The sequence below is a fragment of the Chelonia mydas genome, chromosome 1, assembly GCF_015237465.2.
Source record: "Chelonia mydas isolate rCheMyd1 chromosome 1, rCheMyd1.pri.v2, whole genome shotgun sequence".
NCBI lineage: Eukaryota > Metazoa > Chordata > Testudines > Cheloniidae > Chelonia > Chelonia mydas.
Window position 1 is genome coordinate 324,769,534 of NC_057849.1, and position 16,199 is coordinate 324,785,732.

Below are 16,199 nucleotides of genomic sequence, written 5' to 3' on the forward strand. Positions count from 1 at the left end.
AGTTAAAAGAGAATCAATTAGTAGACAGGATTTTATCCTGTGTATGTCCTCCACGAGGGGGCACTGGTAACCATAAACAATGCCAGTATATTACAGAAGCATATAAGAACGCTCACTACTTGTGTCCAGTGGGAACATGCATTTAATAGCTCAAGGAAATCAGAAAGCCAATATTTCATACCTTTTGGTCCAAAAGCCCTTTTGAAAAACAGCAGAGGACATAATGACGGAAATGTATTTCTTTTTACAGAATTATAAAGAAAGAAGTAAATAAAGACAGGATATTTTCTCTTAATGTGTTTGTGATTTAGTCTTTTCCTAAGCCCCAATCCTGAACAGATTTAAACACATGCTTAACTTTACTACACTGGACACATTGTGTAAAGTTAAGCATGTGCATAGGTCTATGCATGATCAGAGTGAATTCCAAATTGCTATTTCTGACAGAGCTACTCAAACATTCTGGTACTGGGCAACGCAGAGGGGATAAACAGGAGTGTGGTTATATGTAGGAAATACCTACTCAAAAATGAAATTAACTTTGTCACATTTAATTTTTGTTATAAATAATGTTTTGTAGGTGTTCCAGATGCATTAGAACAGCAAGTTAGGTATTGCAGATTTCAGACCATCTGCTACCGACTACATATTCAAATCACCTTTAACTACAAGAGTAGAGGGCTATTCAGTTGCTTATTTTTAAAAAAAGCAATCTTCAACAAAAATTCTGAGATTAAAAAAAGCCACCCACCCAAACAAACAAATTGGAATCATGAAAATTATGGTTTTCCATTGGTGGATTCATTTGTTTAATCATTTACATTTTATTTTTCTTTGTTTTTCATCATCTTTTTTCTTAAAAGAAAAAATTAAGTACCAGCTAGTGAACCATATGAAGAAAAAAGCAGCTAAACTGAAGACTAATTTTAGTATAAGTTCTTTAAAGTATGTACAGAAAAACTGAATATGATTTAAAATGCTGTAATATCACTTGCCAAGTTGCCAGGATCTCTTTGTATATATCTTATGCAACTGAATATATCAACCAACTGAAGTTAAAATGGAAAAATAAACCAATTTATCTATTGGTTTGGTACCATTAACTCATCATATAATTCAAAACTCACTGACTGTGTGTGATAAAATCCATACCTATTTAGTGGGCTAGCCTGTTAAAAGACCATATTTCTTCATGTGCAGACAGCATCTGTTAGCTGAATGCATTTATTAAACATAAATTATATCCTTTTCAAGGAATTCTTGTGATGTTTAAGTAAATGTTTGCTTGTTTACATTCACAGTAGTGTTTTAAAGAACAATAAAATTCAACATGGCATGTAATAAAATGGCTGCCCCTTCCCCTTCATCACTTGGCAGTTGATTAGTAACTCTTGTTGGAACAAGAAATGAGTAAGAAAGGTGGTAACTCTTGCCTGGAGATCAATAAAGAGGCCACTAGCCAGTAGCTAACTGAGCTTTAATTACCTCTAATTTTTAGCTATGTGGGAGCATTTAAGAAGGGGCGTTTAAAGGGTAAAACAGCAGCTTGGGACAGATACATGAAGGCGTATTTGTATGTGTCAAGGTTCCTTCCCCACTCTGAACTCTAGGGTACAGATGTGGGGACCTGCATGAAAGACCCCCTAAGTTTATTCTTTCCAGCTTAGGTTAAAACTTCCCCAAGGTACAAACTTTGCCTTGTACTTGAACAATATGCTGCCACCACCAAGCGGTTTAAACAAAGAACAGGTAAAGAGACCACTTGGAGACGTCTTCCTCCAAAATATCCCCCCAAGCCCTACACCCCCTTTCCTGGGGAAGGCTTGATAATAATATCCTCACTAATTGGTACAGGTGAACACAGACCCAAACCCTTGGATCTTAAGAACAATGAAAAAGCAATCAGGTTCTTAAAAGAAGAATTTCATTTAAAGAAAAGGTAAAAGGATCACCTCTGTAAAATCAGGTTGGTAAATACTTTACAGGGTAAACAGATTCAAAACACATTGAATCCCTCTAGGCAAAACCTTAAATTACAAAAAGACACAAAAACAGGATTATACGTTCCCTCCAGCACAGCTTATTTTACAAGCCATTAAACAAAAGAAAATCTAACGCATTTTCTAGGTAGATTACAGAAGTTGTAAGGCTTACAGAAGTTGTAAGGCTTGCATTCCTGATCTGTTCCTGGCAAAAGCATCACACAGACAGACCAAACCCTTTGTTCCCCCGCTCCAGATTTGTAAGAATCTTGTCCCCTCATTGGCCAGTTTGGATCAGGTGCCAGCTGGGCTACCTTAGCTTCTTAACCCTTTACAGGTGAAAGGGTTTTGCCTCTGGCCAGGAGGGATTTTATAGCACTGTATACAGAAAGGTGGTTACCCTTCCCTTTATATTTATGACAGTATGACACTGGTGAAGTGATACGAAAACAACAGTCACCGTGCAATGAGGACGTTCAAAGATATCAGTAATAGGAATGCATTCAGAGATTGAGACTACAAAACATCCAGTGATTTTAGAACTTTATCTTAAATCTTCCCAGTACCACACAATGTAAAATTTCCAAAACTGAGCATATGCCGAATATCGGATGACCTTGTGTTCCATGGAAGTAATGACCCTCCAGGAAATAGGTTGCACAAAGGTGGGAAGAAAGTAAGAAGGACTGAGCCTATTTAATGATCTGATTTGTTGTTTTCCCAGCATACTGATAAGTCTGGGGCTCCAGATAGCCTATAGAAAAAGTAAGCTGGTATCTTGGAATTTCTAGAATGGCGGTTCAGAGTTGTTCATGGGAAAGGACCATACTGTTGAATTTGTATTGTTTTAAAAACAAGTCTATATTAATAACATTACTGCTTTCCATTATTTTGGGAGGAGGAGTATGTGGTAGTGGTGGCCCAACAGGATGATGAAGGTATGTATAGCTGCACAGATGGTATAGATGGGAGGGCTTCACCTTCCTTGACTTTGGGATGCTGTTCCAGGAAGGAGGACTTCTGGGAAGAGATGGGGTCCACCTGATGAAGAAGGGAAGAGTAGCACCATGCACCAACTCAACAACCTAATAACGAGGGCTATAAACTAGATTCAAAGGGAACAGGTGACAAAAGTCTACAGGTCAGCATAAAAAAAAGGTAACCTTAATAGAAGTCTAGGTGTTGGGGGATGGACAACTACAATAGGAGCAACCAGAAGGAAATCACTGGGGGAATCTGCTCAACATCTGACATGTCCATACATAAATGCAAGAGTATGGGGAACAAACAGGAAGAACTGGAAGAATTAATACATAAGCTAAAATATGACTTAATTTGTATCACAGAGACTTGGTGGGATAAATCTCATGACTGGAATATTGGAAGCTTGTTCAGGAAGGGAAAAAGGGACGAGGTAGGGCATTATACATCAAGAATATAGACACTTGTTCTAAGGTCCAGAAGGAGGTAAGAGGCAGACCAGTTGTAAATCTCTGAATAAAAGTGGGAAAAGAGAAGTGATGTCACAGTAGGTGGGGAGGGGGTTTATTTTCGACTACCAAATCAGAAAGAAGAGGTGGAGAAGGCATTTCTAGAACAAATAGAAATATCCAAAACACAAGGCCTGGTAGTAACTGGGTACTTCAATTTCACAGACATTTGTTGAAAAATACTCTGGCAAAGCACAAAATTTCCAATAAGTTCTTGGAATGTATTGGGGACAACTTCTTGTTTCAGAAGGTGGAGGAAGTAACCAGGAGACAACCATTTTAGACTTGATTGTGACCAACAGGGAGGAACTAGCTACATTGTGGAAGACAATTTGGGTGAAAGTTATCATGAAATGACAGATTGCATAAATGTAAGGAAAGAAAGGAGTGGGAGCAAAAGAATAAGACAATAGACTAAAAAAAAGCAGACTTTAACAAACTCAGAGACTTGGTAGGTAAGGTCCCATGGGAAGAAAATGTAGGGGACAAAGGAGTTCAGGAGAGGTGGCAGTTTCTCAAGGAGACAATATTAAAAAGGCACAACTGCAAACTACCCTGATGAGAAGGAAAGATCGGAAGAATAGTAAGAGGCCAATTCGGGTGCATCAAGAGCTCTTTAATGACTTGCAAATCAAAAAGGAATCCTACAAAAAGTGGAAACATGGACAAATTGCTGAGGAGGACTATTAGGGACAAAAAAAGGCTAAGTCGCAAAATGTATCACACCTAGTCAGGGACATAAAATAAGAGATTCTTTAAATACATTGGGAGCGTGAGAAAGATAAAGGAAAGTGTACGTCTTGTACTTAGCGGGGAAGGAGAGCTAATAACTGATGACATCAAGAAGGCTGAGGTGTTTAATGCCTATTTTGCTTCAGTCTTCAGTTGGACTACTGTGTCCAAATCTGGATGCCACATTTTAAGAAAGATGTAAATAAATTGGAGAGAGTCCAGAGGTGAGCAACAAAAATGACAAAAGGTTTAGAAAACCTAACCCATGAGGAAAAGTTAAAAAAAAACTGGGCATGTTTAGTCTTAAGAAAAGAAGACTGAGGGACCTGAGACCAATCTTCAAATATGTTAAAGGCTCTTATAAAGAGGATGGGGATCAACTGTTCTCCATGTCCACTGAAGGTAGGACAAGAAGTAGGGGGCTTAATCTTCAGCAAGGGAGCTTTAGCTTAGATATTAGGACAAGTGTTCTAACTATAAGGGTAGTTAAGTTCTGGTGTAGGCTTCCAAGGGAGGTTGTGAAATCCCATCATTAGAGGTTTTTAAGAATAGGTTTGACAAATATATGTCAGGCATGGTCTAGGTTTACTTGGTCCTGTCTCACTGGAGGGCTCTGGACTTGCTGACGTCTCAAAGTCCCTTACAGCCTTACATTTCTATGATTCTATTATACTGACTGATGGGGACCAATAATCGGGGCAGAATTGTTACTGAGCTAAGCAAAATTCAGAATTTCCTTTCCATAAGAAATTCCAACATTTCAACATTGGTTTTCATCCTGAAACTGGCCAAAAATGTCGAAATGCCAACATTCCAAAAAAATTTGATTGGAAATGTCAAAACATTCTGCCCCCACCCATTCTCTCAAGGCTCCATGGCCAGATTCTCTCTTCCAGGAAGCACTAAAAATCATATGACTCCCATGATGCACTATAGAGGAAATATAAGTCACTTTTCCCCCTCTGTGTCTTAGTTTCCCCATCTGTAAAATGGAAATTATGATACTGAAATAAATGACCTCCTTTGTCAAGTGCTTTGTGATGTACTGATGAAAAGCATTATAAAAGAGGTTATGAAGTATTAATTATTAATTATTATTATTATTATTATTTGTTATTATGGTAGATGTAGTCATTCAGGGAGTCTGGTCAACAGGAGGGAATGGGGGCCAGAACTACAACTCTCAACGCATCATAAATAAATGCAGTATAATGCTTTTTTGAACTGATTAAAACTAAGTGTTTTGGGTCCTCTTTAAAAATGAAAGGAAGTATTCCAGTTCACGTCAGACTGAGCCAAATGAAATATATTATTTCAATTTTACCAACAGAAAATCAATCTTTTTGGCAAAATGAAAATTTTTGTTAGAAAACTGAAATTCTGCAAAAACTACCTTTTCCATCGGAATGATCTGTGATGGAAAATTCCTGACCATCTTTATTTAGTAGTATTATGGTGGCACCTGAAGGCCGCCAACAGAGATCAGGCCCCCACTCTGTGAGGCAGTGTATATACACATAGTAACAGACAGTCCCTGCCTCAGAGAATTTACCATTGAAATAGATATGATAGACAAGGGGAAACAGAGACACAGATAAGTGAAGTGACTTGCCCAGGGTCACACAGCAGGTCCGGGCAGAGAAGAATAGACGTCAGGTCTCCAAACTGCCTCTCTGATGGGCAGTGAGTGGCAGATGGGATTATAGGAGAAGAGTGAGCAGGAAGCCATGGCTTCTGTGACAGGGGAGGAGGAAGAGGAAAGGTAGTCTTGGTGGATCTTGTCATTTTCACTGAAAAGGTCAGTGAGAACCTGTGCAGAGAGGGAGAAAGTGTCTGTGTGAGAAGGCTTAGAGCAGGGGTCGGCAACCTTTCAGAAGTGGTGTACCGAGTCTTCATTTATTCACTCTAATTTAAGGTTTTGCGTGCCAGTAATACATTTTAACGTTTTTAGAAGGTCTCTTTCTACAAGTCTATAATATGTAACTAAACTGTTGTTGTATGTAAAGTAAGTAAGATTTTTAAAATGTTTAAGAAGCTTCATTTAAAATTAAATTAAAATGCAGAGCCCCCCGGACCAGTGGCCAGGACCCGGGCAGTGTGAGTGCCACTGAAAATCAGCTTGCGTGCCGCCTTTGGCATGTGTGCCATAGATTGCCTACCCCTGGTTTAGAGGATGCCAAAGGTAATAAATAAGCAGCTGGTACTGGAGGCTTGGGAGTCAATGAGAGTGGAGAATTAGTATTGTTTGTTAAGGAACACAGAACAGCTGAAAGCACAGGCTTTGTCTGTAGTGGAGGAAACCCTAGTGGTCAGTGGCCCAAAAATGTAGCAATTATATTTTATGGGTGGATAGACTTTGAGGTAGAAAAGAGATAGAAAGGAATCCAGGGTGGCAGAGAGAGTGGAGGGATTCAGCAGCAAAAGAACAGGAAGGAAGGGGCTGAGAGTGGCAGAAGTGGCTGGCCTGGAGAATTGCCTACAGAACTGGTTATATGGTGTGGCCAGCCACATACATCCCATTTAGCCAATGCAAATTCTAACTGCAATAAAATAAAGCACAAACCGTGAGTGACAATGAAACTAACTTGCAGAAACATGAACCCTAAAAATAACAACAATATAGGAAACAAAGTACATATCATTTCCTATTTAAGCACCACTGACTTTCTAGAAGTCTGAATCTCCACCTAGAAGTGAACTTTAGTAGATCATAAACTGTAAAGAGCAAATAATTTCTTTGGCATAAAACAAATTTACGCAGCTTTAGCTGAAACCAGTATAAAGTTAGTACTTTAACTGTCATTAAAGCTAAAAAAACCTTGTGTGCTAAATTAAACTCCCCAATGTCAGATGTTAATGGCAAGCTGGTAACACTTCTCACAAGCATCTGCCATTTTGAGGGGCCTGTATCTCTTTGGAGACTCACAACGTTAAAGAAACCAAGCAATTTCTATCTTGAGCAACCAAAAAACGACAGAAAAATTGTGTATATTACATCAGAGAGCTTTACTTTGAGGAAAAGAGCATAAGATCTCTCCCTAAAATCTTTTATGCTTCACTTCAAGTACTTTGCATTAATGAGCTGAGCAACTCTTGAAAGCGAGAGGCGACCTAGAGTGCTATGCAGTAACACCCTAGTCAAATAGCTGCAAAATAATCCTATAAATAATCTGAAATTATTTCAGTTTTTGACATTTAAATAGTTGTTGCGGTTTCAGTGAATTGCAACTGCTGGGAAAAGGAGCAATACATATTTGTTTTCGACAATGTCTGATGTATCACTGTCTAGCTTTGTTTTGTTTTTTAAACTCAAGACAATGCACCACTAAGCACTGGATAATGATATGTCATACCAAGTATCACGTGTGAGACACATTTCTAATGCAAAACTTAAGTCCCCTTGTTTTGTGTCAGTAATAATTCTACTGTATGCATTGTAGCACTTAAGACATGGGGAACTAGCATTATCAGTGCTGGAAAAAATGTATCATAAAATTATTCAGATGTGATAATTTTCATGTCAGATGAGGAAGTCAGGATTACTGCTGAAATGGGGAGAGATTCTTGGAATGAATGGGTACTTAAAAACTGCACAGATTTATATAAAATAAGAGAACATTTTGTACCATACCACTGACCTTACATTTTATACACCCAAATATTCATCAATGATTCTCTGTCTTTTACCAGCACGAAATGGCATAAAATTATACCCTTCAACTGATAATGTTTACATTAATCAATATTAGGTATAAAGGCAGTTTCACATAAATCAAATGAGGTATATGAAAACAGCTAGTATTTTATGTTAATACATTAAACACATATTCACAAAATAAGTTTTAAACTAATGCATATATAATGCAGGTGTAAAATACCTTGTATCTTTTTCTATGGCTCAAAATACATAAAAATAATAATTTATAATAAATCACTCCCTTCCCACCTTATGATACTTGGTGAGCTGAACCAATACTGAAATATAGGACAATTTAAATATACCATCTAGGAAAAAAATTCATTAGAATGCATTTATTAACATAATTTTTATTAAACTATTTTAATGACAGAAACTTTACTAGAGAAAATCTGAAAAGCATACAGAGTGTACATAAAGATATACAGTTTGATGAGAGCTGTATCTTGCAGTTGATATATTTTTTAACCAAAATACACTTTTATCTGTTTTTCATAACGAATATATTTCTTTTAAATGTCTCCAATCTTATTTTTGTTTTTATTTGTTAAACTATTTTCATTGCAACACCAAATATCTGGCCTGGAACTGTAATAGTGACTATTCGCTTCCCCACCCACAGTTCTATCAGACACTGTTTTGTTTAAATACTAAGTAGCACAGCACTGTGGATTTAAAATCAAATCAAATAATATTCATTTCTCATGGTGCAGTTGGTTTCCCTTATGAACTGCATTTCTTGTAGACTGAAAGCTCGGAATCTTAAAAGAGATTCTGTTCTGCAGACCAAAGTTCTCAGTGGGAGACAGGGGAGAGGGGTCAGTCAAGGAGTCAAAAAACAAAACAGACATAAAACACACTTGCGATCCTCAGCTTTGGATATCATCAGAAAGTGGGAATAAAAAGCAGAAACACATGGCACACTGAGAATACTGTACCACTTATGGCTTATAACCAAAGCAGCAATTAAACACCTTTCATCGGTCCGTAAAATGCCTTCCTTTTTCAAGAATTCAGAGAGACACACACACACAAAGACAAATCCTTTCTGAGCAGCAATGAAAACTTAATAACCTACCATTTTCTTTGCACTCTTCAGGAGGTTTAGCCTTTTTCGCAAGTCGTGGATCCAGCCATGATGTTGTCTTTGTGTTATGGCTGAAAAGAAAAGAGATCACTCTGAGCAGACACATACTGAAAGGAATCAAGTTTATTCCTTAAGAAAAAAAGGGTTAGTCCAACAAAATTGCAATCGATACACTTAATTTGCTTACTGGTTCTAAGTAGCCCTGAAGGAGGTGTAAGAGTAATTGTGCAAGGCAGCTGCAAATTTGGCAACCTCAGCTCCCTGTCCTCAAAGCAGCTATTTTTATTAAAATCAACTAGAATGTTGCCAAGTTAACCTCATTGAAAATGCAGAACTCATCCAGAGCAAAAGGAATTTATTACAAATACAGTGTTCTCTAGCTGAATGAGTGCAGTCGACAGGATTCCACACCATCCTCAGAGTTTTTGGATAGAATTATTTTCATCTTAAACCTGTCCTTTTCATACATACGTGTTTGTTATTTCTTAACAGCCATACTGGCAAGGCATTGCAAAAATGATGCAAATTACAGTGTGCTCCTGCAAAGTCTACATTTTCTAACAGAGTGATTAATGACACTTTGTTTAACCAACCTTCATCTATTCCATATCTAATTCTTCTACCACGATAAGACGTATTTTGCACAAGCTGAATGAGTCATGTGGCTATTTTGCTATACTCAGAATAGATCATTCAGGAATCAGCAATGAAATAGTCTCTGAATTGGTACAAACTGTTTTCCAGGAGACTATTTTGACAAATGAACTGACACACAGAGCAGCTAATCAGAGTTAAAACAAGCTTTTTTATGTATACCCTTTCCACATCCTTTTGAATTTGGAGCCAAATAAAAAAAACAATGCCAAGAAAGGAAGGCTATAAAACGGGAAGGAGATGTAACAATTATTCTCATATTTGCACAGGTGCCTGTCTTCTAACACTGACATCCCTTTCTAAGGCATGTTTTATTTATCTAACACATCCTAGGAGTCTGCTCACTTTGTACAGTTTTATATATTACTGAATTATTTAGATTATTAATATAACATTTGCTGTCTAATTTAAAATTTATTTAAAGCATTTGCTGTAAACGTTAGTGAAAAGTAGACGGAACCAGGCAGACAGTCAAAAATTGATCTGGATACATTTTGTAATTTATCAATTACTCGTATTGATTTATACACATAGTGAGATCTGGTCCAGAGGTGTGATCCTTCCATTAAGGATAAGAAAGTCCTGTATTCTAATCCCTGCTCCTATCCTGACTGCCTGTGTGCTCTTGGGTATGTCAATTCTCCTCTTTGCCTTGATTTCACCAATAATAATAAGGCCAATTTTCAAATTTGGATGCCTGAAGTAGCCACTTAAATTTGTATTTAGGCATTTAAATACCCATTTTAGGCACTAGGAGCAGGTGGCTTTCCCACCATACACCAAAACACAGTCTACCAATGTTGAATAAAGTAAAATCCCACCCTCCTCTGGGTTATGGCTTTATTTATGTAGAAATTAATAATAATAAAATAACTTCCAACCCAAGCCGTTGGCCCATACTTTAAATCAGCTGTGGCTAGGGTTCTTACCTGAGGAGTCTTCTGCCTAGAGCCTCTCTAGAACCACTCCCACCTGCCTGTAATCTAGGATAGGGATAGTGGGCCCCACTTGCTACAGTGAGTCAGCAGGAATCCACCAGAACTTTCCTTCAGGGTTCCTCGAATAATAATACATAGCTCTTACAGAATGCTTTCATCACTAGATTAAAGCACTTTGCAAAGAAAGTCAGTAACATCACCCCCACTTTACAGATAGGAGAAACTGAGGCACATAGCTGTGAAGTGACTCCCCTAAAGTCATCCAGCAGCAGAGCCAGAAATAGAACTAAGGACTCCAAAGTCCCTGGTGAGTGGCGTGTCCACTAAGTCACTTTGCCTCAGCCTAGAGCTAGTTAAGAACTCTCCAACATGTTATCAATTCTATATGATGAGTTGATGCATCATTTAAATACACATTTAAGTTAACTCTCATAGTAGGTGTCTAAAATGGGTATTTAGTTAGGCACCAAAAAGAACATTTAGGTGCCAAATTTAGGCACCTGAGTTTGAAAACTAAGAGCAATATTACTATTTAAAGTGTGAACTAGTGACTTGCATTTTCCAAGGCTTTTGTTGAATTTAAGAAATTAACCAGCAAACAGTTAAATAGTGTTCCAACACAAGTGTGACTTTCCTAAAGACTCTAGTTCGCCTTGTTTCGTAAGCTGTGGCCAGGATAACAGTTAATACTCTAATTAAAACACCAAAACCTAACAAGTAAGCATAGCAAACAACTGGAAGGCAGAACAAGGGTAATATACATAATAACAACACCAATATCACACTGTTACACCAACTATGTGCACACATTAATGTTGCTGAACCATTAAAAACCTTTTAAAATTATTCCTAATATCAGCTATCCACACTGCCACTCATACGAACCATCAGTGGTCAGCTGGCTTCTTGCAGGTGTCGTAACAGATGCGAGTCCCGCGGACAGATTTGAAAGAGAAGGTAGTGGTTTTACAGATTAGTTCAGATTAGTCCATTTATGCAGGGCAGCTTGAGAGGAAATGCAAAGGCAATTGAGAAAGTGCACAAACAGGCATTCAAGGCTGGTATCACTGACTGAGTGAAAGGGGTGAGGTGATGCAGTAAAAGCATCCAGAAAGAAATATAGCTGCAGTGCAATTAACATTTTTCCCTGGCTTCTCTTCGGTTATTCAGCAAAGAACCCTACTTCATCACTGGAAGGCATGCTCAGAAAGTCTCCCCTACATCATTTCCATGAGCCTGATTACTGTATGTGGTCACTGAACTGAAAGGCAGGTGTACAATTCCTGAACAAATATTACATCTCTGCTACTGAGGGCAAGCTTCCCCCTTGAAATCAAAAGCAGCTTGTTAAAGCCAGAAGCCATGGAAAGAGTTTTGATGTTGAAGTCCCCATAGGCTTTTACACTATGCTCCCGGAACATGGTAGTAGTGAAAGATTTTAATTCATTCTAATTTGTTTACCAGTGTACAAGGGAGAAATTGTGCAGAAGCCTAGAGTCTACTGTGAATTTGCTGAATAATGTCTAAAATAGAAAATGAAAGTAGCTAAAAAACAATTAAATAATTATTGCTGTTTTAACTGAAATTGCCAATACTATGTACTAGTGGGCTATAGAAATGTTTTATTATAACCAAAGTATGATACTAACACAGGAAAAATAACACAGTTTCATGCAAAAATTATTCTCCATCTGGCTTCTGTGGAATGAAGGGAAGGACTGTCCACTGGTTAGGGTGCCAGCCTGGAACTTAGAAGACCTTGGTTCAATTCTCCACTCTGCTGCAGACTTCTTGTATGACCTTACTCTTTGTGTTCCTGTTCCCCAGCTGTAAAATGGGGATAATAGCACTTTCCTACCTCACCAGGGTATTGTAAGGATAAATACATTACAGAGTATGAGGTGCTCAGATACTGTAGTAATGGGGCCATATATGTGCCTATGATAGAGTGACATAAATAGATGGTAGATCTCCATCTATTTTCAGGAGTGTGGGGGGCACAACACAAAATCTACTACCACAGTTGGCACCACCAAACCTAGGGCTGGTCTATACCTAAAACTTAGGTTGACCTAGCTATGTTGCTATATGGTAAAGCTGACCTAAGCCCCAGTGTAGACCTAATAGTACCTCTTGGAGAGGTGGATTTACTAAAGCGATGGAAGAAGCCCTTCTGTCGCCGGAGAAAGTGTCTACACTACACTACATTACATTACAGTGTCACAGCTGTACTGTAATGTAGCGCAGCTGCATTACCGTAGTGTTTCTAGTGTAGATATACGATACCCCTAGATATCAAAGGTGAATTGTGTCATAAGATATACATACACAGGAATACTAATAGTGCTCTCTCGCCAGAAGGGGAATGGAGATTGAAGTATCCGGTAACCGCTAGGGTGGTGTCCTTCTGGAGCGGGCAGCAATGCAATACAGCAGTGCGAACATTACTGCTGCTCATGCTGATGATGAGCTAGGCTATCCATTTTCATATAACCTGAGTCCACGTAAAACCAAAATTTACTGCAGCTGAAAATGTACGTTGAAATTTGCAGCTTGGAGCCAAGTTACAACATTTGAGAAAACCTGCTCTGCACAGGGGTTGAGGTTCACCTCTCAGTGCAGCAGAAAAGCAGGAAAATGCACATAGAAGCATTAGGTGCCCATTACTGAGGCACAACAGGCTGCCTAGCTAATGTTACTATGTGTGCCAGTGTCCTCAGATATTGGACACTGAGGACCAGATTTCTGAAGATATGCAGTCACCTAAAGATACAGATAGGCAGCTTGTGGGATTTTCAAAAGTACCTAAGCCCTTAACTCCCATAGGAGTTAGGCATCTACGTGCTTTTGAAAATTCCACTGGGTGCCTATCTGCATCTTTAGGAGCCTAAATACCTTCAAAAATCTGGCCTCAACAATGCAGGTCCTTATTTTTGTGGATATGTTCAAGACACTGCACTATTTGAGTGTAGTTTTTGTTTGATGAAGTAGCATTAGCAATCTGTCAATTTCAAACACTTTGACAGATTAAATCTTGTATTAAGAGAGACTTCAGACAATCTTCTGAAATATTTCTGAAAGGAATATGGGCGGTAGTTTCCAACAGTAATTGTCTTTAATGTTTCTTGAAAACACCATAAATTAATTGAAAATGGTGGCTCTCTCCAGCTATGTAATTTGTATGTTATTGTGAAATGCCTTATGAAAGGGGTATTTGCCAGTATATAGTTCAAGTCAGCTGAGAGACAGATCACATATGGGTTTTTCAATGTACAGCACAGCATTCAAGAGGGTCTACGGTGTAAAAGTTCAGGCAAACGAGAATATATGAAATAGACAGAGATCCAATGCCCCACTGTAGTTCTCCTGCCTTTTTCATTTTTTGCTCTAAATGCTCAGCCTTTTACTCATATCTCAGGCAGAGCTCTGGATGTGTAACATTTTTCAGCTGGCTTAATACTGATTTCAGGCAGTTTAGTTAAGATGTGTATGGGTACAGTGACAGAAAAATAGGGCACCAGAATTGCAATCTTGTAGTCCCTCTTCTGTTGACTGTAACTCAGACTTACTGCAGACACTTAGTTCTCTACCTTATGGTGGTTCTAGTTCATTAAATCCAAAGTAGGGTATTTGATTGTAAGCGTGAAAGTAGTAAGAACAGCTTCCAAGAAAAACAGAACTGACTCTCATATTTTGGGGCATGAAATTTCATAATATAAACCCCAAACTTGGTGGGTTGGGTTAAAATAGAAATCTGCAACGTGGGGGAAAGAGGGATCTTGGAAGAGAGAAGGGCTGTGAATGAGAAAGTGAAGAAACAGAACTTGAGGTCTGACTGTAACCTGGTTTGGGGATTGAGAGGAATTGGTGTAGAGGTAAAAGAATGATAGTGATTGGGAGAAAGGAGGAGAAAAATACACTACTAGAGCAGATTGAGAAAGTCTTTTAAAAACAATTTGCATAAAATGTTTCCTCAATTTTAGTAAATTCACCAGTGGCAGGACAGTCTGTCACTGGGTACAAGGAAATGGCTTTGGAGAGAATAAGTCAAGGGTGGCTTGTCTTGGTGTCCCAAGATCAGAAGCGGAATATGATCATACTATGCTTGATAGGAAACTCATCAATTCAATGTGGCATGTAAATAGTGTACAAGAATAATGGGAGCCTAGGAATGAACCTCAGAAGAGCCTGATGATTCCGAACTCTCCAGGAGACGATGGCGATACTGGTACAGACAGGCCTCATTCACAGATAGAAGGGGAGCCCTCTCTCCTGATGTGCACCTTAGAGATGCACTGAAAAAAAGAGCTACAGGGAAAGGAGGTTTGTATCATTATTTGTGGTGGCAGAAAGAACCTAATCACCTCAGTTTTTCAGGTCCCAGTTCAGCAAAGCACTCAAGCACTCTCTCATTTAAACATGCATGCTTAGGGGTTTACTGAATAGTGGTAGACTTACGCATGTACTTAAAGTTAAGAATGAGATTAAATGCTTTGCTGAATTGGGGCTTTATAGAGATTTTAATATTGTTGTATTTATTTTAATAAGGCACTGGTGGGCATTGTTTACAAATAATCCAAAGGAGCCAGTGCCTATTGACCTTTATAATACAGTGCAAGGTTCATCTCTTCTCTTAAGCATTTGCTTCAGGTGTGGGGCTAAGACCCGAGGGCTAAAGGGATTTTTTGTAACAGCTTTTTGGAAGAGAGAGAAAAATTGAAAAAACATTATGATTATGACTTGTGCGTGCAAACTGAGACAGGTCACACTCATCAGTTCTGTTTAAAGTAGGGGAGAAGAGGCAGAACTGGAGACTTCTTTTGGCATGTGCAATTTACAAATAGCCATTTTAATTATTGCATGTTCTCATTATGACATATTCTAAATAAAAAATAAATGTAGGAGATTGACTCCTGTCTAGATGCCTATGTTTGAATATTTGAATCTATATATAAAAGGGAGGCTGTAAGGGAGCACCAAGAACTGTGTGCGAATTGCTCCTCATAACAAACATTGGTGAGCATCACATGGAGGTATGTGCTTCCTGTTTTTTCTCTTAAGCCTATCAGTGTTAACTCACCTACGCAAACACACAGTCATGCACCTATTTCAAAACCGGAAACAAACCAACCAAACTATGTATGCTCAAAAGAAGTATCATTGAGTCATCCTGAGAACTTTGTGTCTGAAATGTCTTGTCTAGTTAGACCTAGGGGCAGAGACAGTGCCTTCCAATGTGCTTTGTATGGTGCTAATCTGGCCATCAGTGATTAACAATAATAAAGTGTACAGATAGTTATCCTTCTTGTTATCAAATTGCTTTCTCTTCCATTTTAAGTCTGCCACATTCCACTGAGAGTGTTTTGATATACGGACTTGCTTAAAAATTTAGTTAGGTTAGTTTGAGGAGAATTTAGGAAAATATTCTTCCCTGGAAATATAAATCCTCTGGGTATACTCGGGAAAGCTAAAGAATTTGAGATCACTTACTGCTTGGAGTCCTTGGAGTTTAAATGAACAATTCACAAAAGCCTCAAATGTAGCAAGAATAGAAACTGCACAGTAATGACATTTTTTCGCCCAGTGTGATTTACATTTTAAAATGTCTGTTTTTATCTA

The 16,199-nt window shown here is 38.4% G+C and overlaps 1 protein-coding gene across 30 annotated transcripts in view; it reads right to left on the bottom strand.

The window, feature by feature from the left end:
- MAGI2 (membrane associated guanylate kinase, WW and PDZ domain containing 2) overlaps nt 1–16,199 on the bottom strand; it is a 1,127,025-nt gene that overhangs the window by 353,477 nt on the left and 757,349 nt on the right. For all 30 annotated transcript variants that reach the window (XM_037889230.2, XM_043552267.1, XM_043552288.1 and 27 more), the window contains one exon: nt 8,980–9,059. In XM_037889230.2, the coding sequence (XP_037745158.1) occupies nt 8,980–9,059 (80 nt within the window). The remainder of the gene's footprint in view (nt 1–8,979; nt 9,060–16,199) is intronic.